This window comes from Micromys minutus, assembly GCF_963924665.1.
Source record: "Micromys minutus genome assembly, chromosome: 9".
Classification (NCBI taxonomy): domain Eukaryota; kingdom Metazoa; phylum Chordata; class Mammalia; order Rodentia; family Muridae; genus Micromys; species Micromys minutus.
In genome coordinates this window covers 29,244,803-29,271,437 of record NC_137978.1, presented here as the reverse complement: position 1 = coordinate 29,271,437, position 26,635 = coordinate 29,244,803, and the positions used below count along the sequence as shown (strand labels likewise).

Genomic DNA, 26,635 nt, shown 5'->3' with positions numbered 1-26,635 from the left:
TGATACCCTTAGACACACCCCCCACTCTACGGTTCTTTCTATTTGCGTCAGCTCCTGGGAAAACATTTGAAATCCACTCACTAAAGTGAATTATACATTTAGTTTCAATTGAGCTGAAAGTAGGTGAAAAGTGAGTGTGCCGGTATCATTGTGATGTGCAACCTGATGGAGGAGGTGAGGTGTTAGGGACCGATGACTGTGGTGGGGGATAGGACACGATCTGTGACCATGGAGACAGACACTTCTGTAGCAGTCATGGAAAGAATCTCCTAGTATACCTGGACCTTGTGGAGGACATGGCTAGGCCCAGAAGGGGATCAGGAATTCATTTTTGCCATGAGGCTAATCAAGCACAAAGAACAAAGGTGTGGAGGTAGAAACGTTCAATACATATCCAGCAGCCTGAGACTGGGTCTTTGTCTGAACTGAAGCATAAGGGTGCATGTGGAGGTCAGCAGGAGATGAGGCTGGGCCAGCTGCCAGGGCCAGCTGCTCCGAATGCCTAGGTAAAGTACTCAGGCTTCTATCACAAGGTGTTTAAGATGCACTGGAGAGTTCTGAGCAGGGGGAAATACTCCCCAGTATTTTCTTTAGAATGGTCTGTATCTGGTGACAGGTGCAGAGAGGAGCATAAAGGATGGAGTCACAAAAGCAGGCACCTGGCCTGTTTGTGAGGAGGGCTAAACAAGTCCTCACCGTCAAAACTGTGGTTTGCAGGGGCCAGCTGGCTGCTTTCTGTTCTCCCTGCTCCTACAGGTGGGATTACGGGTCCCTGGGAGGGCTGGCTCATAGAAGCCCCGGCAGCCCCAGAGTCTGCTCTCTGCTGCAGTTCTCCTGGTTTCTTTAGAATGAATGATCCCTGGGGACCTGCCTGCTCTGGGAAGTTTATATTCACTCGGAGAATAGGGTGTTACGACAGGCTGGGGGAAAATCTGTAGCTTGATCTTCAAATAATGAAGGAAGCTGTGCGTGTCTCCTCTGCTAGACTAGCAGCCCTGCATGTCAGAGACTGTTGTATATGTTTCTGCTCCCCAGTGTCTAGAATAAGGCCTGTTTACATACCAACCATGTCAAAGTCACGATTTATTGAGCACTTACTTTGTGCCAGTCTTTGTGCCAAGGAATCTTACATGCAAGTGGCTCTTTTAGGAAACTTCTGAACTATGTTACTCAAGAGATGCCTCTCAGGTATAAAGTCACACATCTGGAAAGGGAACAGAACTCATCTCTAAAGCTCTCCAGCACCAAAGTTGTTCTTAACCTCTACATCTTTTTTCTACTCTCTACTGGGATCTCAATTTCAGTTAAAGTAACAAAAGTATACACTTTGGAGGAACATTTCAAAATGCAGTTACCTAACACTCTCAATTAGCACCTGTCGATGGTGAAGGCTCATAGGGACAGGAAAAATGTTCCTGAGAACTCAAAGAAGAGCTTTGTAGCAACCAGTGATGACTAGAGGTAGTGTAGGATCTTCCTGTAGATGTGAACTTCCTATTCTCTCTGTGGGAGATGAACCTATCTTGCACCCCCACCCCTAGATTTTCAAGACCACTTCTAGCACCTAGGCTCCTAAGTTTGTTGTTGTTCTGTCCTTTTGTAGTGGGTGAGGGGACTACAAACTCACAGGAAGAGAGATCTGGGGCATGTGGAAATGCTGAAAACCTGTCGAGATTGTATGTGAAGTCTGCAGTTCAGTCACCTGCCTTGGGGCCACCCTCGTACAAAGAGGAGTGGCTTCTTCACTCACAGCTTTGTCTAGAACAAGAGCTGTGCTGACCTAGAAATGCCAGTCTTCTCATCAGAGATCTTAGATGAATGAAATGAGCAAGATCCTGATGGTTCAAGGCAAGTGGAATTCTCCCAGGGCACTGTCTATAGCTGGGAGCCCTGAGATCTAAGCTGCCGGCTCAGGAGGGGAAGTCTTTCTGCAGGGCTAGAGGTCAACATTTGCTGGACGTGTTTCAGGTTAGCAGAGGGCCTGACATCTGCACTCTTTCTGCTAGAGTTTAACAAATGTTTGGGGGAAGTTGAACTTTTTAGGTCTGAGGATGAGCATTTAGACACAAGATTGAGCAAATCATTCCCTACCACTCTTGCCTGGTCCTTCCCTCAGAGGTCCCTTGCACAAAGGGCTAAAAGAACAAAAAGTTGTGGCTCTGAATAGAGGAGAAAAACTAAATGGGCTAGAATGGGGAGAGAGCATCTCAGATGCTGCTCTCCTTCAGACCTCCCATTGCCCTGTATCTGAGTCAGTCGCTGGGGTTCTGGGACTGTAATTCTCTCCAGCCCAGCTGAGATTCTGCCTCAAGATCATCTTTGAGAGAAATAGTTTTGACTGTCACATAAACTTTCCAGTACCAACTCCCTTTGTCCAGCTTCCACATGCTGCTTTCTGGGCCCCAGCTGTAGCTTCCCGGACCAGCAGATAAGATCTTGGTTATGTGCTGTGCAGCTATTGGATAGCAGAGACTGTACATTGTCAGCCATTGTACAGCCCTCAGCCTTCCTCAGCTCATCTGTCCTCACAGCAGAAGGCCACCATTTTCCAGCAATCTCATTACAGCTCCATCATCTTCCTGGTCCTTCCAGCCATTAACTTACCCCTCTTCTGTGTTTAAGTCACACTAAGTAAGATATAACCTTGCCACGGCATACATCTTGTGACTTTATGACAGTGGGTCACTCTGTTTGCTCATTTGTTCTCCCACTCACCTCATGTTTATTTAGAAAACCCTGATGTACCTGCTATCTGTTGAAAGTGAACAAGATGTCGGGTCTATGCTGTGTTCCCACCACAGAGAGTTGATCTTCCAGAAGTGATTGCTGAGTGAGACGATATCTCATTTAGAAGCAAACTCCTCTTGGTCCTTCTAACCTCAGTCACTAGAGAGTAGGGAACCTTTCCCCTAGTTCTTTACTTGGTGAGGACACAGAGCTATGATTCTGGGTGCTTGGCTTAGTGATTTTTTTGGTGGAGGAACCAAGCTATAGTTAACCTGGAAGAACCACAGACACAGGCATCCTTATGATGAGCTCTGTGTATTCATTCATCTTTGTCAGTATGCTCTGCGCCCTCTTCAGGTTTCAGGCTCTGCTCTGAGAGGTGGAGCCATAGATAAAAAAAGATACATATTCACACCCCTCAAGAAAACCATAAGACTGGATGGGGAGTTAAGGTCAGAACAAGCACACCACTAAAGAGGATTTCAGGATGAGGCAATTGCAGACAGAGAAGGATCTCCAAGGATCTAGCTGATGCTCAGTCCCACAAGGCAAGCAGGCAAAGAGAAGGAAGTCTTCCTTCTTCCAATGTCCTTATGTAGGCCTCCAACAGGAGGTGTGTCCCAGATTAATGGTGTGTACCACCACGCCTGGATCTGGGACTTGCTTTGTCCCAGGTGACCTTGAACTCAGAGATCTCCTTGCCTTAGTATCCCATAGAAAGTGGCATTGAACTAAGCCCTTATAAGAGTGAGATTTGGCCTCTTTCCCCCTGACTTTAAAAAGGCATGCAGTGGGAGGAACGTTGCACTTTGATGAAATACAAATCTATTCAGATAACATCAGTAATTGGGAAGGTAAGACTGGTAAGCCTTATTACTGTGGACAGATTTCTTCCTTCCTACCATAATTCCTCCTGAATGAAAAACAGTTCTGCTATATTGAAACTGTTCTAGCCCTAAGAAAACATGGGGTAGGAACACTTTCTGTGGAGTCCTGCCCAGTTAGCAGGGAGCGGTTGATCCTTCAGCTCCCTGACCTCACGTGCACACAGACCCCACTATGCTTCTTTGCTATGTGCTGGGAAGACGTGGCATGTGCAGAGGCCACCCAGGATTTTCTAGAAGATGTAGAGACTAAAGACAGCTGCCTGGATCCATCAGTGAGAGGAGGCTAGCGAGGCAGAATTAGTCATTCACATCTTTTTCTGTTGAGTCAACATCTATATTTAGGTATAGAACGCATAAAGGGACCTAGTGTCCCTGTCATAGGAAAGGAGAACTGCACCATGAGTAAGGGGTCTGCCCATCCTTCATCCTCTCTCTGCACTTATTTATTTATTTATTTATTTATTTATTTATTTATTGCCTGAAGATGTCACAAACAAGGCCAGTTCTTCATGTCAAAATTGTGCACCCATACGTTTATGTGCACACATCATCACGAATGCATGGCCATGCCGGCTTTCTCACCCTAATGGATTTAGCAGGTCTTCTGAATCTGCTGTATAGATTAAATGAAACTGCCAGATGAACAATGCTAAGGCATCTAGGTCCCTTCCTGCCCACCGTTGTCAGACGTACTCAGAAATGACCGCTTTCATTATCCGTTCTGAGCCATAACCGCCCCAGAAATAGCTTTAGCAGGAAAGTGCTTTTGTTAGACTAGCTGTAAATTATATTTCAAATGTCTGATGTTGTTTTCTTAAAAAAATAAATAAATAAGTAAATGAAAGTCTAAAATTAATGACTGCTGGGGTTTGCTTTGCTTATGTGTACTGCTGAAGATTTGGCTTCTTGCAGATGGAATCTCAGATCTGTTTACAACTCTGTGTTAGCTTTTTGGGGAGGAAAAAAACAGCAGTTGGGAGATCTGGGAGGACAAATTTACAAAGTCAAGCTTATTATAAGCGCCGTGGAGGCTCTCTTTTCTCTCCCACTGTCCTTCCCCTCCTCCTTGTCTGCCGTGCCCCCGTTCTGTTTGTTGTGGTTCCGTCTGCCCTGCCTCAAAGTTAGAGGCAACTGTTTTTTTGCAGATGTGACAACAAGGTCACATATTAAGTTTAACAAGCAGATGTTCGTTCAACCCCATCTCACCAGCACGTTGTCATTCAGCGAGAGCAGCACAAAGGATGGGACATTAAAAAAATCTTACAGAGAACCTGATTGCTTTTATGCTTTGGATAGGGAATGGGGGTGGGGAGGATGGCACAGAGAGAAATGTGCAGAGCAGAATTTCAGGGGCTTTTTTTTTTTTTTTTTTTTTTGGTTTATTCAAAGATTATTATGTGTTGGATACAGTAAATCATCTATACTCCCACATCCAGGAGGTAAATCTTCAGAACTTCATGCGTGGGTAGTTCTGCATTTAACAGCTGCCATACAGTAACTATTTTGTTCTGCACTTAGAGACCCTTATCTGTGCGTTTGTTTTAAGTTCTGTCGACAACTCGCCTTTGTTCATCTCTTGTTGTTTCCTGTTCTTATTCTTATACAAGAACCACCGGTCCTAAGGACAGACAGGGGACTATCTTCTTGGTTGTTATCTCAGTCTGATATGTGCGCCTGTCATGCATTTAGCAACTGTTGCCTTCTCCTAGGTGTCGTATGCCCGTCCAAGCTCGGCCTCAATCAGGGATGCTAACCTGTACGTTAGTGGCCTTCCCAAGACCATGACCCAGAAGGAGCTGGAGCAGCTTTTCTCTCAATACGGTCGCATCATCACCTCACGCATCCTGGTTGATCAAGTCACAGGTTAAGTGTTTCCTTGTTGTTGATGTCCCTGCACATCTATGCCGCCTTACCTACAGGAGTAGATTCATGGCTGTTGAGGCTGGGTTTCTAACTGGAACAGAGAGGTTTCTGATGCTTGTCCTGAATGAGCCATCTTGAGAAGCCGCAATCTCCACAGCTGCTTGGCAGAGTTGTAAAGGAAAATGTGGGTGTGGGATTCTGTGGCCTTCAGAGTTTCTCTCAGCCTCCAACCTCTGTGAAACTAACTGTATGGACCGTTCTAGCTCCAGACCACAGCAAGATAGAGCTAGAAGGGACTTCAAGCTGCCTTATTCTACACATAGAGTAATCATCTGAATTAGGAAGTCAGATTTTCCACTAGCTAGTCTACAGTAAAGAGGTATGGACCAAGTTTCTAGTGCTATGATTCTTTGTCCATAAGAAAGAAACCCAACCAGCCTCTCGGAAGAGATGTAAGGTGGCTACACTGTTCATTACACAGTCTTTTGTCTATGCCTGATTTGATGCCAATTTGAGAGCTTACTATTTGGTTCATGCTGCCATCTTCCCTTGGCATTGACTGTACAGAGAGACACCCCAAACCAAGGATAAAGGAGACAGAGACCCTGCTTTCACATGACTCCAACATGACAGATACTTGCTAGGGACTGTCCAGTGCCCCATAAGAGCTCAGAGAAAAAGGTGTAGTGTTGTTGGAAAGGCTTCATGGCAGAGGCAATTTAGTGGTTATTTACAATAACTAAAAGTGGATGGGGACTGGGCAGGGCAGCTGTAAAGGCCTGGAGGGAAACACCTCTGTGCTCTCCGCATTGGAGACATCTGCCCAGAGCTATGTATAAATGCATGCCTGCATTTTAGTGAGTAACAAAGATTCAGGGAGCTGACCTCACAGGTGGCATGAGTCGCTGTCCACAGGGCACTTCCCAGTGACTGATTCGTTCACTCTTTACAAATGTTCTTTTTCTTCCCCCAGGGGTCTCTAGAGGGGTGGGATTCATCCGCTTTGATAAGAGGATTGAGGCAGAAGAAGCCATCAAAGGGCTGAATGGCCAGAAGCCCAGCGGTGCTACAGAACCGATTACTGTGAAGTTTGCCAACAACCCCAGCCAGAAGTCCAGCCAGGCCCTGCTCTCCCAGCTGTACCAGTCCCCCAACAGGCGATACCCTGGCCCTCTCCACCACCAGGCTCAAAGATTCAGGTAAGCATGCCCACAGAGGAAAGAGCCCACTACCCACTACAGACACCAGTATAGAATGACGCATGGGCCAGAGAGCCCATAGCTCTGAAGGACAGAACAAGGCCCAATACCTCTGCCCAGCCCAAGCTATCACTATGTGAGGCTTCCCCGAGCATCATTTTCCACTTCTGTAAAATCAAACAATCAGAATAAATGCACTTCCTAGCCCTCTACCAGCCTGTCACGGTGACTGTGTGTTAAATTTGAGGTTCACTAGTATACTCAGAATCTCTGTATTTAGCCAGACACGAAGAGTCTATTCCAGAGGAGCTAATCATCAAGATGTAGCCATATGCAGGAGCTGAGACTTACAGCAGGGTAGACCCAAAGGAGTGGCTTGTTCTCAACTCTTTTCCTAAGTAATTCCGTTGGAATCCAGGGGAGGAGAGACTCTCTTTAATATTAACTTTACTCTCTTAAGTCACGCACCCTGGGAAGAAGAAAAGGAAGATTCATCTATACCTTACTAGTGTTTCTTTGGAGACTCAACACTCCAAATGAACAAGTTCCTTGTGGGACATTTCTGAAAGGCAGGTTTTTCTCAGGCCAGCAGTCAGCCTCTAAACAGCCTCTGCTGTGCAGGGGAGAGACACATGGTCTTGGCCTCCCCATAGTAAATTCTAAGCGATTACTTTATTCTGCCCACGTAGCAACTTCCCTTCCCTTAATGAAAGGCTTTTCTCGTTGTCAAACTCACATGAGAAAATAGTTCTCACTGTAATAGTAATAATTCATCTGGCTACAGTGAGAGAAGGAATTGGCCCCTTCGTCTGTCCTCCTATGCCCCATGACTCTGAAATGGTTAATGATTTGATGAAGGGCCCAAGCCATGTAATTTCTAATTTGTGTGAAAACGCATGTAGTATTTATGTTAAAAAAGAAAAAAAAAAGCCTTTCCAGCAGGCTCCTGATGGTGGAAACTATGGTTTCTGCTGCCCCATAGCGTGAATAGCTTGTCCCCAAGTAAGGAAGTGCATTTGAGGAAGATTACCACATAATGACATTTTGCTGGGAGGTGCTTTGGGGCTGTAAATAGTAAGCTGTTTGGGAGGGGGTTGTTTGTTTCTTGTTTTCCTTTCTTTTTTTTTTTTTTAATCTTAGCTTGCAAAATCTCCATGCCTTCCAAACTCTGTGTGTGTGTGTGCACGAGTGTGTGTGTGTGTGCACACGTGTGTGTGTGTGTGTGTGTGTGTGTGTGTGTGTGTGGCCAGATTTAGTTAAAGCATCTAGACTAACAGAAAAAAATCAAAAATCTGTTTCGTATGTGTAGTCTGTGATGATGTGCTATTAACCTGGAACAGAGACCTTTGCTCACAAGCTTAGTTGTTATAAAAGGTAAACAATATAAGAACAGCAGCAGCTTTAACAGTTCCACAAGTAACATAAAGGGAAATTCAAACAAATTTCCTGGGGTAGAGGGATGCTGAATTAATTCAGACCTTGAAAGAAAACAGGGTTCATTAGACACCTGCTTCAGACTCCAGAGTTGACCTGGACATGAATTACTTGCCTTTGGAAACTGGAAGAGAGAACTGCCCTGGAGAGTCCTGAGCAGTGGGGAAAGTTGTGGAGCTTTTCTTCTTTGAAAATGGAGCATTCTTATTAATAGTTCCATTGAGTGATCTTGCCATCTGCGAGGCATTAACCCAGAGACCCTCCTTCTCTTTGCAGGCTGGACAATTTGCTTAATATGGCCTATGGCGTAAAGAGGTAATTAAAACTCCACAGATTGCCAGATGTCCGTGTTGGCACAGACTGGGGCTAGAATTTTTTTTTTTTTAATTCACTAACTTTACTTATTTTTTTAATTCTTCCTTTTTATTCCACCAGCATGTCAAATCCTTAATTTTAATTTTGGACTTCCGTTGATTTTGTTTCTTTTGGGGCACACAAAAATGTTTTTTTTTTTTTTTTTTTTTTTTGCAGGTGGGCTTTCCCTATGGTTCAGGTGCCACAGCTACCAAGTCCTGGGTGATCTGATCTAGTCTGTGTGCCTTTCCTTCAGGAGAAAGCCTTGACTTTTCTGGCTGATTTTACAAAGTTCTCATGCACCTGTCTTACGTTTCTTACCGGGATTCAGTTGAAGAGGGCAGATCCCAGCAAATCAAAATTAGAACAGCTTGCTAATCATGGCTGACAATCTCATGATTTTCAGTAGGAAAAATAAATGTTTTGTTTTGTTTTCTTTTCTTTTTTGGACTATAAGCCCTGGCCAAATCATGAATGAAAACATGAATGGCCTCTTTGCCTCTCATCCCACCTCTGTGCATTTCAAGGCACATCTTGAGAATGGAGTGTATCTGTGTGCACCTCAACCAAGGGCTTCTTTTATTATAGGTTTCAGCTGTTGTTATAAGTATTCTCTCAGTTACATGTGTTGGGGGGGGGTCTTACATTTGAGGTTTCTTTCATTTAAAGAGCATTAAAGATTATTAAATAATTTTAAAAAAAATAAACCCTATTTATGGGACTGGAGACTGAAAAAGGCCCAAGGGTTCTGAATGTAATCAAAAGGCTTTCCAGGCCCAAACTGAAGTCAGAGTCTTAGAAGTGAGCTGGGTTGTGCCATTATATCCTGAGAAGCTCCACTGTACTGCAGGGACATAGGCAGCATCCTCATCATCTTCCTCAGTAGAGATGTGCTCCTTAATACCCCTCCATCATCTGAGGGGAAGGGATGTGGTCTTAAGTAGCCAGCAGCATAGTCCCCACTTTATCCAGGTCCTTCAGCACTTGGCTGTGCATAGTAAGTACCCTGACTCCAGGAACTAGCACACGGTGAAGGGAGTAAGTTGACTGCAGCTTCACTATCAAAGAGAGCAGCAGCCTCTTAAATCTCAGTCCCAGCACTGGTGCTGCTGACTGTGACTTACCTCCACGTGGCTAACACACTGCTTGCCTGTTCCCAGGCACAGCACATCTTTCGAGCTCTATTCCAAACCTTGGCCGCTCTTTAACTTTGGTGAATTAGCACCAAATGCTATGTGGAAAAGGCTGTAACATACATAAAACTAGGAACAAGTGGTCTATGTGTTGCCACATCATCCAGTGTTCAATCTAGCCCAGCCCAGCACAGCCCAGCACAGCCCAGCACAGCCCAGCCCAGCACAGCCCAGCATAGCCCAGTATAGCCCAGCCCAATGGAACATAGCCAGCACTTGTTGATAACAAGATTCTTTTTATTAAAATAAGATTTGGATGTGGCTTTCATCCTACCTTGGTGTTCCATGTAATTAACACTAACTTGAGTGACAGTCCTACTTAAAACCCCTTTACTGGCTCTGATCTTGGCCTTATAATAAATAGTTGCTTTTTGCTCACAAATGAAAAGATGTCAGGCTGAAGGAGAAACAGTTTACAAATCAGTCTTTAAAAAATAATACAAATAACAATTAAATCATTTTACCCCTTTAAGGATCTGTACCATGAATAGTTTTGGTTTTGTTTTATTGTTAGTTTTTAAGCAAAAGGGAAACTTGGTTTGTTGAATAGTAGCACGCCCCCCCCCCAAAAAAAACCTACTGAGTTGTTCTGCTTAGCTTATCTTTAGATTAATATTCTAAATTCTAGTTAAATGTAAAATTGTAATGACTTCTAAGCGTCCAAGAGTGTCTGTTTACTTTTTAAAATAATCATAATTTGCACTTTGTCCCACACCTCCATCTATTTTGGACTTCCTCTTCTCCCATTTCCTCCCCTCACCCCTCAAAAAATTCCACCAAATGGAAAGCAATCTGGTCAGCAGTGAATAGGTCAAAGTTCGGGTGAAAGAAAATATTGCCAGACTGGTCTGCCATAGTTCTGCCTAACTGTTTCTTCCATCACAAATGCCACATGGGTTTATTTTATCAGACAGTGAATAAAACCGGAAGTTTTCTTTTCAATTCTAAACAAACAAACAAAATGACATTTGTAATGCTAATGCAATGGTCTTGACAAAGCAAAGAGTATTTTTTTTCTTTTCTAATGTATAGCAATTCAAAAATTATAACTGCGCCAACCACTTGAGGTCTTGTTGCAGTGGTGCTCAGAAATGGATTTGAGACGATATCGTATCAAGGAGTAATACATCTATTATCACTGCCCCAGGTCTATGGGAGAACCCTCACGAATAAATGCTAAATGGAACACGAGCCACTCATCTGCTTAATAACAAGATACCTCCTCATGCATTTACAACCTCAGTAACACCAAGAGGTCTCTGACAGATGCAAGTGGAGGGGCTCTGCTGATGGTCCAACTGAGCACTTCTAGGGCCATCTTTTCATTTCCTAAAAAGTAACAGAGTAACATTTTCCAAGCACTGACATCAAACTTGTCATTCACTCAGTCAATAAACATGTATTTTTTTTATGGGCCACTGTGTCTGTGAGAGCCTGTATGCACTCTAGTGAGCGAATAAACCCAGCATTAGAATGGATGAACCAGGTCCCTTCCCCGAGAACTGTCAGTCTATGGCCGGGTAGGTTCAGGGTGGGACAATGTATGAACATAGACTGTGTTAGAACTGTGTAAAGCCTTGATCTGGGGGCCTCTTGTGGCTTTTAGGAAATGACTTGGTCATTCTCTTGGCATGTACATACCTTAGTTGTCTACCTCGTCGCAAGAAATATCAGATGTTAGCTTTTGCATTTTGGTTTTGAAACCCTGAAGACTCTCCTGCAAACACTCACTCAGCCCTTTGCCCCGTGTCTGTGTCTGTGCATCTGTGTGTCATCCATGGTCAGACTGATGTCTGGACCAGTCCCCCCTTCTGCTTGTCCCCCCAGGTTCTCCCCAATCACCATTGACGGGATGACAAGTCTTGTGGGAATGAACATCCCTGGTCACACAGGGACAGGCTGGTGCATCTTCGTCTATAACCTGTCCCCTGACTCTGATGAGAGTGTCCTCTGGCAGCTCTTTGGCCCTTTTGGCGCAGTGAACAACGTCAAGGTCATCCGTGACTTCAACACCAACAAGTGCAAGGGATTCGGCTTTGTCACCATGACCAACTACGACGAGGCAGCGATGGCCATCGCCAGCCTCAATGGTTATCGCCTGGGAGACAGAGTGTTGCAAGTTTCCTTTAAAACCAACAAAGCCCACAAGTCCTGAATTTCTCACCCTTACTTATTAAAAAATATATATATAAATATATACGAACAAAACATGCGCGCGCACACATACACAAAAGAGAGAGAGAAAAACTTTCCAAGGCTTATATTCAACCATGGACTTTATAAGCCCGCGTTGCCTAAGTATTAAAACATTGGATTATCCTGAGGTGTACCAGGAAAGGATTTTATAATGCTTAGAAAAAAAAAGAAAAAAAAAAACAAAAAAAAAATACCTTTGATGCATTGAATGTTCTTTCATAGCCGTCGTTGTTGAGTATAATACACATAGATAGCAATGTGCAGGGATTTTTACCCAGCCAGCTAACTTTACCACCTTCCTTGAAGGTGGGTCTTTTTAAGATGACCATTCGCTCATTTGAAGAAGAAAAACAAAAAAAAAAAACACAAAAAAATAAACAAACAATTTTTACAAAGTAATGGAATTCAAAGGAAGAAAAAAAAAAGATTTTTCTTTTTTTGTCAAAATGTTGATCCAATCAGATTGGTTTAAAAAAAAATACCCCCCACACAAATTAAAGAGGAATAATAAAAATTGCAAAAATTAAAAAAAAAAACTTTTGCAAATTTTTTTATTTTTCCTTTTTTCTTTTATATCATGTGAACTAAAACAGTCTTCTGTTAGGGGACGGGGAAAGGGGGTACCTGATGACATTAACAATTTAATAACATTAACATTGTTGCCAAAGAGGTGGTCTCTTTGCTGAAAATGGGTTTCAAGAAAAATCTATTTTTATAAAATATAAAGAATTTTTACAAGAGAATCTGGATTTGAGAAAAAATATTTTGACTGGCTAATTTAGGGGAAATTGACAACTTTGTCGCGTTCATACTGCACTGGTAACTTTTTAGAGATCAAGATGTGTGTTTTAAACTGGATTCGTAGACTGTTTTTTGAAGGATGGGCTATAAACAGATGATCTTCATATCTTTTCATAGCATGTAATAATAATAAAAAAATATTAATTGCTAGGGGAAAGGAGTGTTCGTTCTACCCAGGGTACCACAGTTCCCCACAGTCAAAACCCAAAAGCAAGGAGATGAGTTGAAAGACAGTTTTTCTTTAAGTCATCAGTATGGGATGTCAGCAGAACAAAACTAAAAAGATTCATTTTCCTTTTAATCTAAAACTTCCTTAGTTTGAGCAGTAGGTGCTACAAAATTATTTACATATCTTAGTATCATAGTTAAATGTAAACGTGTTTAGGAGAGGAAAAAAAGATACATTTGCTTTACATTCATTAAGCAATTTTCTAATTCACTTTGTAGCCCATGCTGATAAAATTGGGCTGTGTGGGTACATTTGAAACACTGTTTATGTTGCTTGAAACACTTATTTATTTAATTGCGGATGTGATGATGCCTATGGCCAAGATCAAATATAGCTAGATTGGCTAGACTACTTGTTTGTTTACTTAAACTTTGGGAAGAAGCATATTATTGTGTCCTTCTGTTGTGTGTGTATGTGTATATATAATATAAATATATATATAAAGTTATTTTTTCTTTGGTTAATTTATTATAAGTTGTAACACTTGGCTAGTTTTGTTTGTATATGTCTTAAAATGTTTTCTTATGATATTTAAGTGACAGTTAAAGAGGTATCAAGGTAACTTGTGTAGAACTATTGTTTGATATATTGTCATGTTTATTGTGAATATTTTTTCTTACTGCACAGTAGAAAAATTAAAAAAAAATCTGGGTCTTTATTTTAATGTAATTCAGATTGGGGAAAACTAAACAGAGCTAAGGGAACAAAAGGACTGTGGGAGCAAACTCCCACGTCTAGTGCACTGATCATTTTAGTACGTCTGTGCTTTGTACGGTTATATATTTAAAACAAAAATGAATCAAAAAAAAATCCAAGAGTTCATGCTCTTCCCTGGGTAATAGAAACAGTTACTCGCTATGCATAATCTAGTTGATAGTAAAATTTGCTATTGCTTTTCTTGTCTTGTTACATAAAAATCTTTTCAATACAAGTTTAGTCTTAATGGTAATAAAAAGTTATGGTTATTTATAACTTGTGCTTATTTTGTGCATTTTTTCCCATGCTGAACCCACTAAGTGCATGTAGACAAGACTGTTGTTTGCACACTGAAGAGGCAAACTTTGTGGTAGTCGTTGTAGTGGTAGACAGGTAACGAAAACCGAGGCTGCACCATAGACTACTCCTTCACATTTTTTTTCTATTTTTTTTCCTCTTTTCGGTTTTTGGAGAAAAATAAAAACACCAGATTTCAGTTCAGAGAACACTCGTTCAACATTCAGGGAAACCTTTATATGTCACCTGCTATGAATGAATGCAGTTTGCTGGCAAAGTTCTGATGCATTTGCTAAGCATTCATGGGAAAGGCATGCCGAAATCTCTTCTCTATGATGTGTTCAATCTGGGGGAAAAAAAAGGAAAAAAAATCTTAGGACCAGGCAGTTGTATACCTTAGTTATAAATGAATGACTTCATGTTAATCTTGCTAGTTTAGATGATTTCTGAGGGAAAGTATTGTAAATGTTTTTTTTTCATAATCTTGTTGTGTTTGAATTATTTGTACTTTATCTGTCCAGACAATAAATGAAAGTGTGTAGAATGAATTTGAGCTTCCCAAATTTTTAAATGTGTTTATTCAAACTTTTTTCTATAGTAGATGCAGACTTCCCTGATGTCTTCTCATTATATAAATAAAGGAATAGAGTAATGTTCTGTTTTGCAACTTAGCCGGGTCTGTCAACGTTTCCTCAGTATTTAGAAGACATTGCCCTAACTCCATGCTACTTAAAAGTATGGTCCCCAAAAAACAGTGTCCTTGTCATCTGAGAGCCTTTTAGAAATGTAGAATCTCAGGCTGAAGGCAAATATATAGAGGACCAGATAACAGGTCCTTTAAAGTTTGAGGCACACTGTCTACTTGGTAAGCCAGAAAATTTGGTATTTCCTGTGGCATTCTGACATGTTCCTCCTGTATTTATAAGAATGCCTGTGGCTTGTTAGGAGGGCAAAAGGCCACCATTTACAAAGCACCCAAAATACATCAGCCAGGCCACGTGGGGACTACTATATTCGGTCACTTTACCCTCTGAGTAGTCTGTGAAGAGCAGACAGCATCATCCTCATTTCACAGTGATGCAAGCAAAGGCTCCATGAGATTGAGTAACCTGTAAAAAAAAAGAAAGCCTTCAGTAGCTTTGGTTGGAGCAGATGTCTGTTTCTCCGGCCCTGTCTTCCACTGAGGTCAGTTTGAGTAGTGTATAGAGGAAGCAGACTCTTTGTTCCGAAAAGTGACAGCCAACAGGAAAGATCATCTTTTACCATTGAGCTCACTTTTATTTAGAAGGAGCAAAGACATGACTTTCTATTTGAGAAGGAACCGTATGCGCAGTGTAAAATGAACATGATTTATCCACAGCCTATGAAGGTCAAAGGTGTCTACCTTATCATGGAGTAACATTAAAATCTGCCCTGAACTTTACAGAATGCACGTTTTACCTATTTCTGAGTGTGATCACTCCTTGATGATCTACTGTCTGTCTTTCATTTCCATTTTCTCACTAATTGAAAATTCATAATGCCCAATAAAACATCACCATCCATAAACTGACACTTCAGGAAAAAAATGCACCCACTGATCCAAATGAATGAATAGCCCAATTCTCTTCCTTTTCTCATTAACCCCTTTTTATTATTATATTAAATTACCACATCAGTTGGGATAATTAAATTCAGGGCATAGAATGGGATTTAATTAACCAAGCTAAATATTAAACCTGTAAGTCAGCCTGCACCTCAACAGTTGAACTCAAAAGGTCCCTCTACTTTTCTCTACTGTTTAGCCCTGTGTTTCGGAAAATGAACATTTAAACAAATCACTGCCCCAGAAAATAACACAGCTCCACAAATGTGTTTGTAGGGTCTAAAAGCTTTGCAATTAACCCTGTGATAGTTGCCACTCAGCAAGGGTCACGTTGGTGCTGAGCTTTGGAAAGATGCTATAAGGTTTCTCATTCATGTAGTTCATTCCTGAACCCCAATAATAGATCTATGCAAAAAGTTTCACAAATAGATGGCGGTTTTAAAATAGGTTCTGAAGACGTCCTTAGAAGGACATTCCACACACACACTCTCTCTCTCTTCCCAACATAGGCACAATGTGTCTGCTTAATGTGGAATAAAAAAAAAGTTCCTCTTGTTGCAGCTGTCTGTCCATTACCTTAAATCTCCAGGCAAATATAGTTTCCGTGGGTGTTTGTAGGGAGCTCTAGCAAATCACAAGAATGTGGAGAGATTATTAAATTTCTTTGAGGTCCAGGGTACATTACATTTTGCTTGGATGAAAAATCGCATGTCACAGAAGGCTGACAGCATTTAGTTAGTGTTATTTCTATCCAAGAGACAGGAAGAGTGTAATGTGCTCGCTCTCCTCTCTCTCTCTCTCTCTCTCTCTCTCTCTCTCTCTGTGTGTGTGTGTGTGTGTGTGTGTGTGTGTGTGTGTGTACATGTGCGCTGTCTATAACTGTACTATATAAGCAAATCAAATCATTATTTACCTTCATCATCCAAGATCACACACTGACCAGATGATGATTTCAGCCAGAAATTTTTATTCAAGTCTTGTTTAAATTTCTTTCAGAACCAATTGTTTATTTATTTGTAAATAAGATATTCAACTCCCCAAAGGAACAGCATTTCAAAGTCTTGTGGGGCTAATACTTCTTAGATAACTTAAATATCCTAATTTGGCACAGTCACCTTTGCAATAGATAACTCAAGACCCCACCCCGCTCCAAGCAGCACTATAGGTACACGGTGCAGCCATTTCTTAATGGGGGCACACATGCGAACACAGAGATGATGTATATTTGCTTCTTAGTGTTTGCACACATGCAAGCAGGTAGAGGCAAGTTTTGTACAACTAAGTAAGAAGCTTCATTTTTCACTTTTGAATGTGAATTCAAAAACTATGCCTGGCAGACAGAACAAATGTTTTCTTTCAACGGAAGTCATTAAAAATCTTAATTCAAGGCCCTCCTGCCTGAATTTCTCCCCCAGCCTTAAAGAGAGCTCAGGAACACTGCTGTATAATAAATACCCTCAACCCTCCACTGCCTTTGTTCTACCTGATGAGAGGGATAATAAAAGGAAATTACATTTTATTTCCATGAGCTAAAAGCAAGTTTAATATTGTCCAAAAACGACTCGTACCATTTCCTTTATCTTATTAGCTTTTTGGTGTATTAGGTAATGAGATAATTTCTCCTGGTGCAGTATTTATGTAAGAATCGTATTTCTCTGTGTGCGGATCACTTACAGAAGTGTCTGTTAACGGGAGAGAATGATGCATAATCGGCACTTAAGATTAAAATAGATCTGAGAACACGAGAAAGTGTTCCTTCAATTAAAGGAACAGCATTGCTCCAGACTCATCATTTTTGTCTCTGCCACAGAATGAAAACTGGCTTAAAATCGCCCAACCCCAGGTTAATTACCAGAAGGTTTTCTATGTAAGTTCAGCCTAATCTACTAATGGTTGAAATTTGAAGTAGACTCACATGACTCTCCAGGATGCCTTACAATTAGTTCAGACATTCTCCCCCAAAGGCCCCGAGATAGAAATAAATGTTTCTAGGGACAGGACCAGTATGCTGAAAGCCTTTGCTGTTCTAACTACCAACATGTATGTTCTCGGGAAGGGCATCATTGCCCCATTTACACTGAACAAAAAAGACTCAGAGAGATTAGGTATCTTGTGCAAGTAGGTGGCGAGACAAAACTTTAAACCTGGGTCTGTCTAGTCCCTGATACCCCATTATATCACCCCAGCTCTAAACCAATTTCTTCATAGGAGTCAAAACAATTACCAAATGGTCTTCCCTTCAGTAAAAGGTAGAGATGAGCCCAGTTATGTAAAACGACAAGGGAAATTCCACTAATGAATGCAGTCTGCCTGGACTAAACCCCTCCTCCTCGGATCTTTAACAGAAGAATGGATCTCATAATATGTCTTCCAGACAAATGGAAAAAGAAAACCTGGCAGTGATACTTTTAAAGCCCTACTGTTCAATGGTGATTTAAAAATAAAACTGGACTATTGACAGGTTTGTACTAATTGCCAAAAGTTATTGAGATAAAAAGCAGCTGAGAACGGAGGTGGGATGTAGGACTATTGCTGTGTCCCCTGGTGTAAACGTCATGACTCACAGAAGAGAAAGAACCACCTCCTTTGAGCTCTTTTGTTAGAGCCTGAATCCCACTCACAAGTCTCCTTCCTCAGGGTTTAGTCATCCCTAAAGACCTGTCAGCAGCAGCCTCATTCTAGAATTAAGTTTCAGCGCTTGACTTTTGAGGTGCATTCAGACCATAGCAATGGTGAAATGAAGGTAAACAGAGACAGTAAGTATAACACCTCCCCCATAACTGCAGACAAGATAGAAAGAATAAAAAGAACACTAAGTCCTTCTAGCTGCCCTTCAGAGTGGCCCCCACTTGTCTCCATGGGAGGCATTGTGTGAGCCAACAGCATGTGGTGAACTCTCCTTTCTTTAACACTACTGCCTCTGAATTCACAGAGCACTACTAAAAGATGCATAGCAGACTCTCCATTAACTATCCGACAAAAACAGGCTCAAAGAAATATGGTTTCAATCCAGTTTCTTTCCACTGAAACGTATTAGTGACATTTACCTAGGAATGAAGTTCACCTGGGTACATTGTTGAAGAGAAATCTGCTGAGGCCTAGTCAAGTCCATGCTAGAACCCTTATTCTAAACACCAAGTCCATGCTAGAACCCTTATTCTAAACACCCTTATTCTAAACCCTTATTCTAAACACTGCAACAGTGGCCTGGTCTTGTTTCTATTTTGAGAGTGACACTTCATCAGATTATGAGAGAAAACAATACAAAATGTAAACTTGAAGTGTGATACAGAAATACCTGGGACAATGGTGTACATGCTGTCTGTGTGAGGAGGACTTCAAGACATCTTGAAGATTTAGGAGGAAGAGGAAGAGGAGGAGGAATACTCTGGAATCCAGGAAGGACAACATAAGTCACATGGTTGTCCTACTTAGCTAGGGTAAAGCCCTAAAAAGTCAGTTCAACCTCTGCATTTGAATCTGTGGGGGTAAAAAAGAGGATTTTACATTGCCCAAAGTTTTCCCCAAATGACTAGCTAATGTCTCATTCCATAGCCACCAAGTTTCCTCTCCTTAAAATGCCATTCCTCAACACAGTCACCATTTCACTCAAAGTACACACAATATACTTTTTGAGACACCTTCCATGACCCTAAGTTGTTAGTGATTCCTTGGTGATTCTGTATATCACAGCACTCTCTGGGTAGCATATTGGAACTGAGGGCATGTGTCCCTGAGAGCAGAGCAGTCAGTCAGTGGCTACCTTATAAGAACTCAAGTGTAACCAGAGTGTATAGGTACCATATCAAAGATGCGGGGTATTTGGGGAGCACAGAGGAAACATGGTCAATTCAGCTATGATGGGGTGGGGCAAAGTCAATGTGTAGCAGGAAAAGGCATGCTAGAGGTGTTTAAGAATCAATCATCCACTGAAAGATTTATCAGACCGAAAGAAGCATTGGGTGAATTGAGAGGAAGGATGGAAGTGACCTAAGACAAGAGTGAGGGGCTGCAGCTCTTCCAGGGACTTGCTACATAACACGGCTGCTGTCTGGAGACTGGGAGAATAATGACATGTGGCATAAGACAAGAGTGGAGTGGAAAATGAGACACAGCAAGATGCTGGAAGCAGCCCTTGGACTCCACAGCAGACAGAGGGCACGAGGCTGGGGTGAAAGTGGTCACAGGCACCAAACCACCAAGCCAGAGAGAAGATGCTGACTTTCACCATAATCCAGAGTAATGAGAACAAGGCAGAGTGGCACGTGTATGTGATCTCAACTCTGGGAAGGCCGAATCAGGATAGTGAACCCAAAGGCACGCAGACTATACAGTGAGCTGTGGAACCATCCAGGGTCTGGGAGTCAGCTCCATCTGTGATGTGCTGGCCTTGCAAGCCTCATGACCTTAGTTAAATTACCCAGACCCATTTTTAAGTCGGGTATTATAGTGACCACACACTGGGGAGGCAGAGATAGAAAGATCCCTGGCACAGTGTCTAATGAGTCTAATGGTAAATTTCAGGGCAGTGAAGGGCCTTGTCTTTAAAAAGTGACTAGAACCTGAGGGACAAACATGAAAGGCACACACACACACACACACACACACACACACACACACGCATGCACGTGCACATGCATATATCTAACAAGCATACACAAAATAAAATGGTACGTGAAGAAAGGCCCGTGTCACAGCTATGAATATTCTCGGCCTCCAATTATTAACTATGATGGTTGATTTGTTTCATTTATTTATTTATTTACTTACTTTATATCCCGATCACATCCCTCATCCCCATTCCTCCTCTCCTCCCAGTCCCACCCTTGCAAAGCTCTTTCCCCATTACCCCCTCCCCTGCTCCTCCCCTTGGGTTCCATCCTGTCCTGGAACATCCAGTCACGGTAGGTCTAAGCTCATCTCCTCCCACTGAAGCCAAACTAAGAAGTCCAGTTAGGGAAAGAGGATCGATCCAGTAACAGGGAATAGAATCAGAGACACTCTCCACTTAAATTGTCAAGGGATCCACATGAAGACCAAGGTGCAAATTTGGTGTGTGTGTGTGTGTGTGTGTGTGTGTGTGTGTGTGTGTGTGTGTATGTGTAGGGGGCCTAGCTCCAGCCCTTGCATGTTTTATTATTGGTTGGTGGTTCAGTCTCTGTGAGCCCCCATGGGCCCAGGTTAGTTGACTCTGTAGGTCTTCTTGTGGTGTCCTTGACCCCTCCAGCTCACTCAATTTTGTCCCCCTACTCTTCCAAAAGACTTCCCCGAGCTCCTCCTGATGGTTTTGGCTGTGAGTCTCTGCATTGCTTCTATTTACTGCTGGGTGGAGCCTCTCAGAAGACAGCTATGCTAGGCCCCTGTCTGCAAGCATAGCTGCAGATTAGTAACAATGTGAGAGATTGGCTGTCTTACATGGGATGTCTCAATTTGGGCCAGACATTGGCTGGCCATTCCCCCCCCTCTGCTCCATCTTTATCCCTGCACATAATTCTAGCTAATGGCTGTCCAAAGGACTGATTGCTGTTTATATCTTAATTGTTCCTGAAAAGCCATGTTTTGAAAGCTTTTTACTGGGATGGGGGGATGCTACTAGATAGTGGCAGAACTTTAAAGAGATAGAACCTGGGGTCATTGGAGGCAGCCCTTCAAGAAGGTGATAGAATTTGAGCCTCCTCTTCTTTCTCTCTCCCTTTTTGCTTCCCAGAAATTAGACAAACAGTTGGGGTTTTTGTTTGTTTGTTTTTGGTGTTTAGTTTAGTTTAGTTTAGTTTAGTTTAGTTTAGTTTAGTTTAGTTTAGTTTAGTTTAATTTAGTTTAGTTTTGTCTTGTTCTGTTTTTCCTCCACTATTTACTTCTACCATGACCGGCTTCCATGCCACAGGCCTAAAAGCAATGGAGTCAACTAATGGATTGAACACCTCTGAAACTGTGAGCCAGAATGAACCTTTCTTCTTTATAAGCTGGTTGTCTTGGGTATCAGTTACAGCAACGGAGAGCTGACTGACCTACTGGCAGCATGCTATTTCTTGGTATGGTTGAAGGAAACTGGCATTTGAATCAGTTAGAATTCATAAGAATCAGTAAGTAATTAGTAAGCAAGATTACCCTTCCGTATGTGGGTGAGCACAGCTCAATTTTTGTTGAAAAACCACGTTTTTTTATAAAAAGGCAAAAGAGAGCTAAGACACTCTGTTCTACAAAATATAGATGATACTAGTGCCCACTTTACTTAGGATTGAGAGGATCAAAGACACTAATAAGTGTTAGAGCTTAAGCACTACCTGATAAGTAGCAATAAGTACCTAAATGTTTATTTCATTATTATTTATTTGTCTAATTCATGCCTATCTCAAAATCTAACACAGTCTCTCTTAAAAGTTCCTATTCTAGCCACTCAAGCCCAGGATATATATCACTCTTCTGGGTTTCCCTTTGATGCTGTGGAATTAACTATGTATTGCTCTGCCTTCTTCCCTAAGATATAAGGCTTTCTAAGAGCACAGACTGTGCCTTATCTGTAAGCAGAAGACCAAGCACATGTCAGTGAACATATGTAGCTCCAATAGGCAGAATAAGGCCCAGGCCTCAAATTTTCACAACCTAAACCCAAGTGTTAACAGTCTGTTAGACTTCTAAAAAAACATTAGACTGTGTAATTTATAAACATTAGCGATGTATCAATCATAGTTTCGAGAATAATAGAAGGCCTAATGTTAGTATTTTTATAGATTTGGGGTCTGTTGAGGGTTTGTCCCCTGCCTGGTAGATGGTACCTTCTTGTCACAACTTCACATGATGAAAAGGTGAATAAGCTCCCTTCTATAGGTACACCAATCCCACGCTTATAAATGAGTCCCCTGTGGCCTAGTTCCAAGCCCTTAATATCACCATGTTAGGTATTGGTTTGACTTTATGAATGTGGGGATATCACAATCATTCAAACTTTGGCATTGCTCTAAATGGTTAAAGGAACTAGCACTGCAGGAGCCCCAACCCAGTACCTGCCAGAATAGGAAGCTCTACCTGTAAGCAGAGTAACACCACCTCCACGAATTATGGCTTCTCCACCTAGTATGAGACCACCCATGGGCCCACCAGTTGACCTTGCCCCTGCTTAGAAGACACCTATAGGCTTGCCCCCTCCAAGAATGACCCCCTCTGCCAGGAATTAGAGTCCCACCTCCCTCAGGGTTGCATCCACCAAGACCCTAAGATACAGTTGATAAATCTCAGCCCTTCTCTTTCCCTACAATGCTTCTTGTGAAATTGTGTAGCCTGCAAGCTTTTAGACCCTTCTTACTGCATTAACTATAGATAATAAATACAAAGAGCAATTGAATTGAGAAAAAAAGAAAATATATGTCAACCTCAGGCTTTTACATTCATGCACGAATATCCACCCACAGACATATACTCACAAACATGAAAACATGTACATATTGACACATACTACACAGAGACAAATGAAAAATTATGATTATGCATAATGAAATAAGTTTGAGATTTATAATTGGGACCAAGGCAGATCAAACCAAGAAGAGCTATACACGATGTCTATGACTTATGTTCATGTGTGTGTGTGTGTGTGTGTGTGTATAACAACTAATTTTTTTCAAATTCAAACATTTAATCAATATAATATTTTTTTCATTTATTGTTAAACTCAGGAACCTTTTCTTCTGCTTCGTAATCTGGTTTTAATACTCCATACCCTGTAACCCTTGTAACTTTAAATTTAGATATGTTTGACCCTCAGATATGAACAATCCAAGTTCTTAGTCACATGGTCTACACCAATTTAGATCGTATCTACACAAGATGCATATAGTGGTTTGAAGGAGAATAGCCCCTAATATATTCATATATTTGAATACAGAGTCACAGTTGGTGAAACTTTAGGAGAAGGTGTGGTAAAAAGGAATTGAAAAACAGAAGTTGGTACCAGAGACTGAAGTATTGCTATGACAGGCCTGACCATGCTTTTGTTTGGAAGAATGTGGATTTGGGAACTTTGGATTTGGAAAGCAGTGGAATACTTTAAGTGGGGCTTAAAGGGCCATCCTAGTAGTAATATTAAAGATTTTGTTGCTGAGAGTGATTTGAACTATGCAGACCTGGCCCAGGTGGTTTCAGTGGAGAAGAATTTTAGCATGTGGCCTTGAGACTGCTTTTGTGGTATTTTGGTGAAGAATGTGGCTGCTTTTTGCCCTTTTCTGAAACATACCTAGGCTAAGGTAAAGAGATTTATATAAATTCCAATGACAAAGAAGTCTCAAAAAAGCCCAACAGAGACTTTGTACTCTGGTTTAGACTTATTAAGACTATTTTAATGCAAAGAAGCAAGCTGAGAAAAGGAAAATACAAAATGTATGATTCAAGTAAAATAAAGTGGAACCAGTAAGTGAAATGAGGCTGAATCCTAAGTTCAAGGAGATAAACAGACTAAGGGAATGATGACTTTGGGGTAAAATCCCACCCAATTAAGTTTAGGTTCAAGGCTGATGGTACAAACCTTTAATCCCAAGAGACAGAGGCAAACAGATTTCTTAGTTCAAGGCCAGCCTGGTATTGAGCAAGTTTCAAGTAGAGAAAAGCTTTAATCCAGGCATGGCATGGTGGTACATGCCTTTGATCCCAGCTTTCAGGAAACAGAGCCATGCAAATCTCTAAATTCAAGGTCAATCTATAGAGCAAGTTACAGGACAGCCAGGGTTAAGAAAATTAAAGAATTGGAAAATAGAACAAGGGGGCTATGTTCCAGCTCCAGCAAGCAGAAGAACTCATCAGCTTCTGCCATGTGACTTTGGCTTTAGAGTCAAACATATAAGGGTCTAATGGGACATTCATGCTGGTTAGCTAGAGATAAGACATTAGCAGTGACTAAGAAGAGACCGGCATCACTGAGGTGAAATCTGGAAAGTGTTTTTTGAGAGCACAAAGAAGCTGTGTTTCAGGGATAACCAAGGCTGTACCTTGTGAAATAGCTGGACTTGGTAATGTGTAAGAATTATCCAGGTAGTATTGGTTTTGAAGGCGTGATGGCATCATGAAGAACAGCTGAGTCTTGGCATTATGAGAGGCCAGTAAAGGCCAATGGTGAATGTATAGCCTCAGTTACAGTTGAAAGTCCAGCACTGAAGGGGTCATGCAAAGAAGTTGAGGCTTGTCACCATGAATAGAACCTGTGAGAGGCTATTGATGAAGTCTAGTTACAGTGGAAGACTCTACTGTATTGGCGATATCAGTACCATAGAATGATCACCAAGAACAGTAGCAGCAGTGAAGCAGGGTCAACCAGGCTAAGAGTACGATAGAAGACAGAGCTGGAGCTGTGACCCAAGCCCTTTGAAGAAACCCAGGAGATCAAGTGTGGATCCCAGACATTGGAACAAGAAGCTGTAAGTTGCCTTGGAGAGCCCAAGATGATTAAGATGTTACAGCCATGGGATATCTGCTAAGGAAAGCTGCTAACAGAGTAGAGGAAACCCAGGAAAATGAAGTTTGCTGCAGTCAACAAAGATAAAAAAGAAGTTGTAAGACCACCTTGACATCAGACATGGAGATGCAGAGTTTGGAGTTTGCCCAGCTGGTTTGCTGCCTTGGTTTGGGGATTATAATTAAGTAACAGGATGAATCTCAGAAGAGACTCTAAACTTCAGGCTTTTAACATTGTTGAGACTGCTATAGATATGGAAGTTGGACAAAATGTACTTTTTATTTTGCTATGATTAGGCATGGTCCCTACAAACTCATGTGTTTTAACAAGCCTATGGGAAATAGGGAGTGGAATGTGGTGATTTGAATATGGCCTTGTTGGAGTAGGTGTGACTTTGTTTGAGGAAGTGTGTCATTGTGAGGGTAGGCTTTGAGACCCTCCTCCTAGCTGCCTGGGAGTCAGTCATCTATCTGCCTTCAGATGAAAATGTAAAACTCTCAGCTCCTTCTGCACCGTGCCTGCCTGAATGCTTCTATGTTCCCACCTTGATGCTAACCAACTGAACTCTAAACCTGTAAGCCCCAATTAAATGTTGTCCTTATAAGAGTTGTCTTGGTCATGGTGTCTGTTCACAGCAGTGAGACCCTAAGACAAAGGCAGATGCATACAATGAAAAAAAATAATAAAGGTCTTCAACAGATGGTGCTGGTCTAACTGGATGTCTGAATGTAGAAGAATGCAAATAGATCAATGATCCATATTTATCACCCTGCACAAAACTCAAGTCCAAGATCAAAGTCCTCAACATAAAGCCAGATACACTAAATTTGATAGAACAGGAAGTAGTAATAGCTTTAAACTCATTGATACAGGAGACAACTTCCTGAACAAAACATCAATGGCTCTGGCTCTAAGATCAACAATTGACAAATAGAACCTCATAAAACTAAAAAGTTTCTGTCAGGCAAAGAACAATGTAAATAAGACAAATTGGCAACCTACAGATGGGGAAAGAATCATCATCAACCCTATATCTGATAGGTCTAATATCCAAAATTTATTTTAAAAAGTTAGAGAGCAGGAATTTAAATAACCCAATTGGAAAAACAAATTCTCAACAAAGAAATCTCAAATGGCCAAGAAGTACTTAAAGAAATGTTCAATGTCTTTAGTCATTACAAAAATGCAAATCAAAATGAACCTGAGATTCCACCTTACATCAATCAGAAAGGCTAAGATCAAAAATTCAAGTAATAGCATATGCTGGTGAGGATGTGGAACAAAAGAAACACTTGAATCTCACTTAAAAGGAGGAATAAAATAGTCATAGGAGGCAGATGGAGGGAGGGACTGGGTGGGAAAAGGGATGGGATGGGGAATGGTGGGTTCAGGATTAAGTGTGTGGAGAGACAGAAGAGAGGGTCAGAGAGCTAAGAGAAGGAATGAAAATTGGCAGCTGTCCAGGGTCTGGTTTGGAGGACATCAGACACCTGGAATAGAGGAGGCTCTTAGGAGTCAATGGGGGGGGGGGGTTGACATTAGCTGAGACTCACAGCAGTGGGATTATGGAACCTGAAGAGTTTACCTCCGGTAGCCAGGCAAGAACCACAGTGGAGGGAATAAGAACACCAAGCCACCCATAAAACTTTTGATCCAAAATTTATTTCATTTACAAGAAATTCAGGGACAAAGATGGAGCCGAGACCGAGGGAATGACCAGTCAATAACTGGCCCA

General features: G+C 41.7%; 1 protein-coding gene across 9 annotated transcripts in view; it reads left to right on the top strand.

Annotated features, from left to right (window-relative positions):
- ELAVL4 (ELAV like RNA binding protein 4) overlaps positions 1-11,812 on the top strand; it is a gene marked incomplete at both ends in the record, with an annotated part of 83,609 nt that extends 71,797 nt beyond the window's left edge. For 5 of the 9 annotated variants that reach the window (XM_080921699.1, XM_080921703.1, XM_080921696.1 and 2 more), the window contains 4 exons: positions 5,324-5,477; positions 6,451-6,676; positions 8,387-8,425; positions 11,485-11,812. In XM_080921699.1, coding sequence (XP_080777825.1) covers positions 5,324-5,477; positions 6,451-6,676; positions 8,387-8,425; positions 11,485-11,812 — 747 coding nt within the window. Of the gene's footprint in view, positions 1-5,323; positions 5,478-6,450; positions 6,677-8,386; positions 8,426-11,442 lie in introns of all 9 variants that reach the window. The other 4 variants (XM_080921697.1, XM_080921702.1, XM_080921698.1 and 1 more) reach the window with 3 other exon arrangements.
- Positions 11,813-26,635: the final 14,823 nt, after the last annotated feature.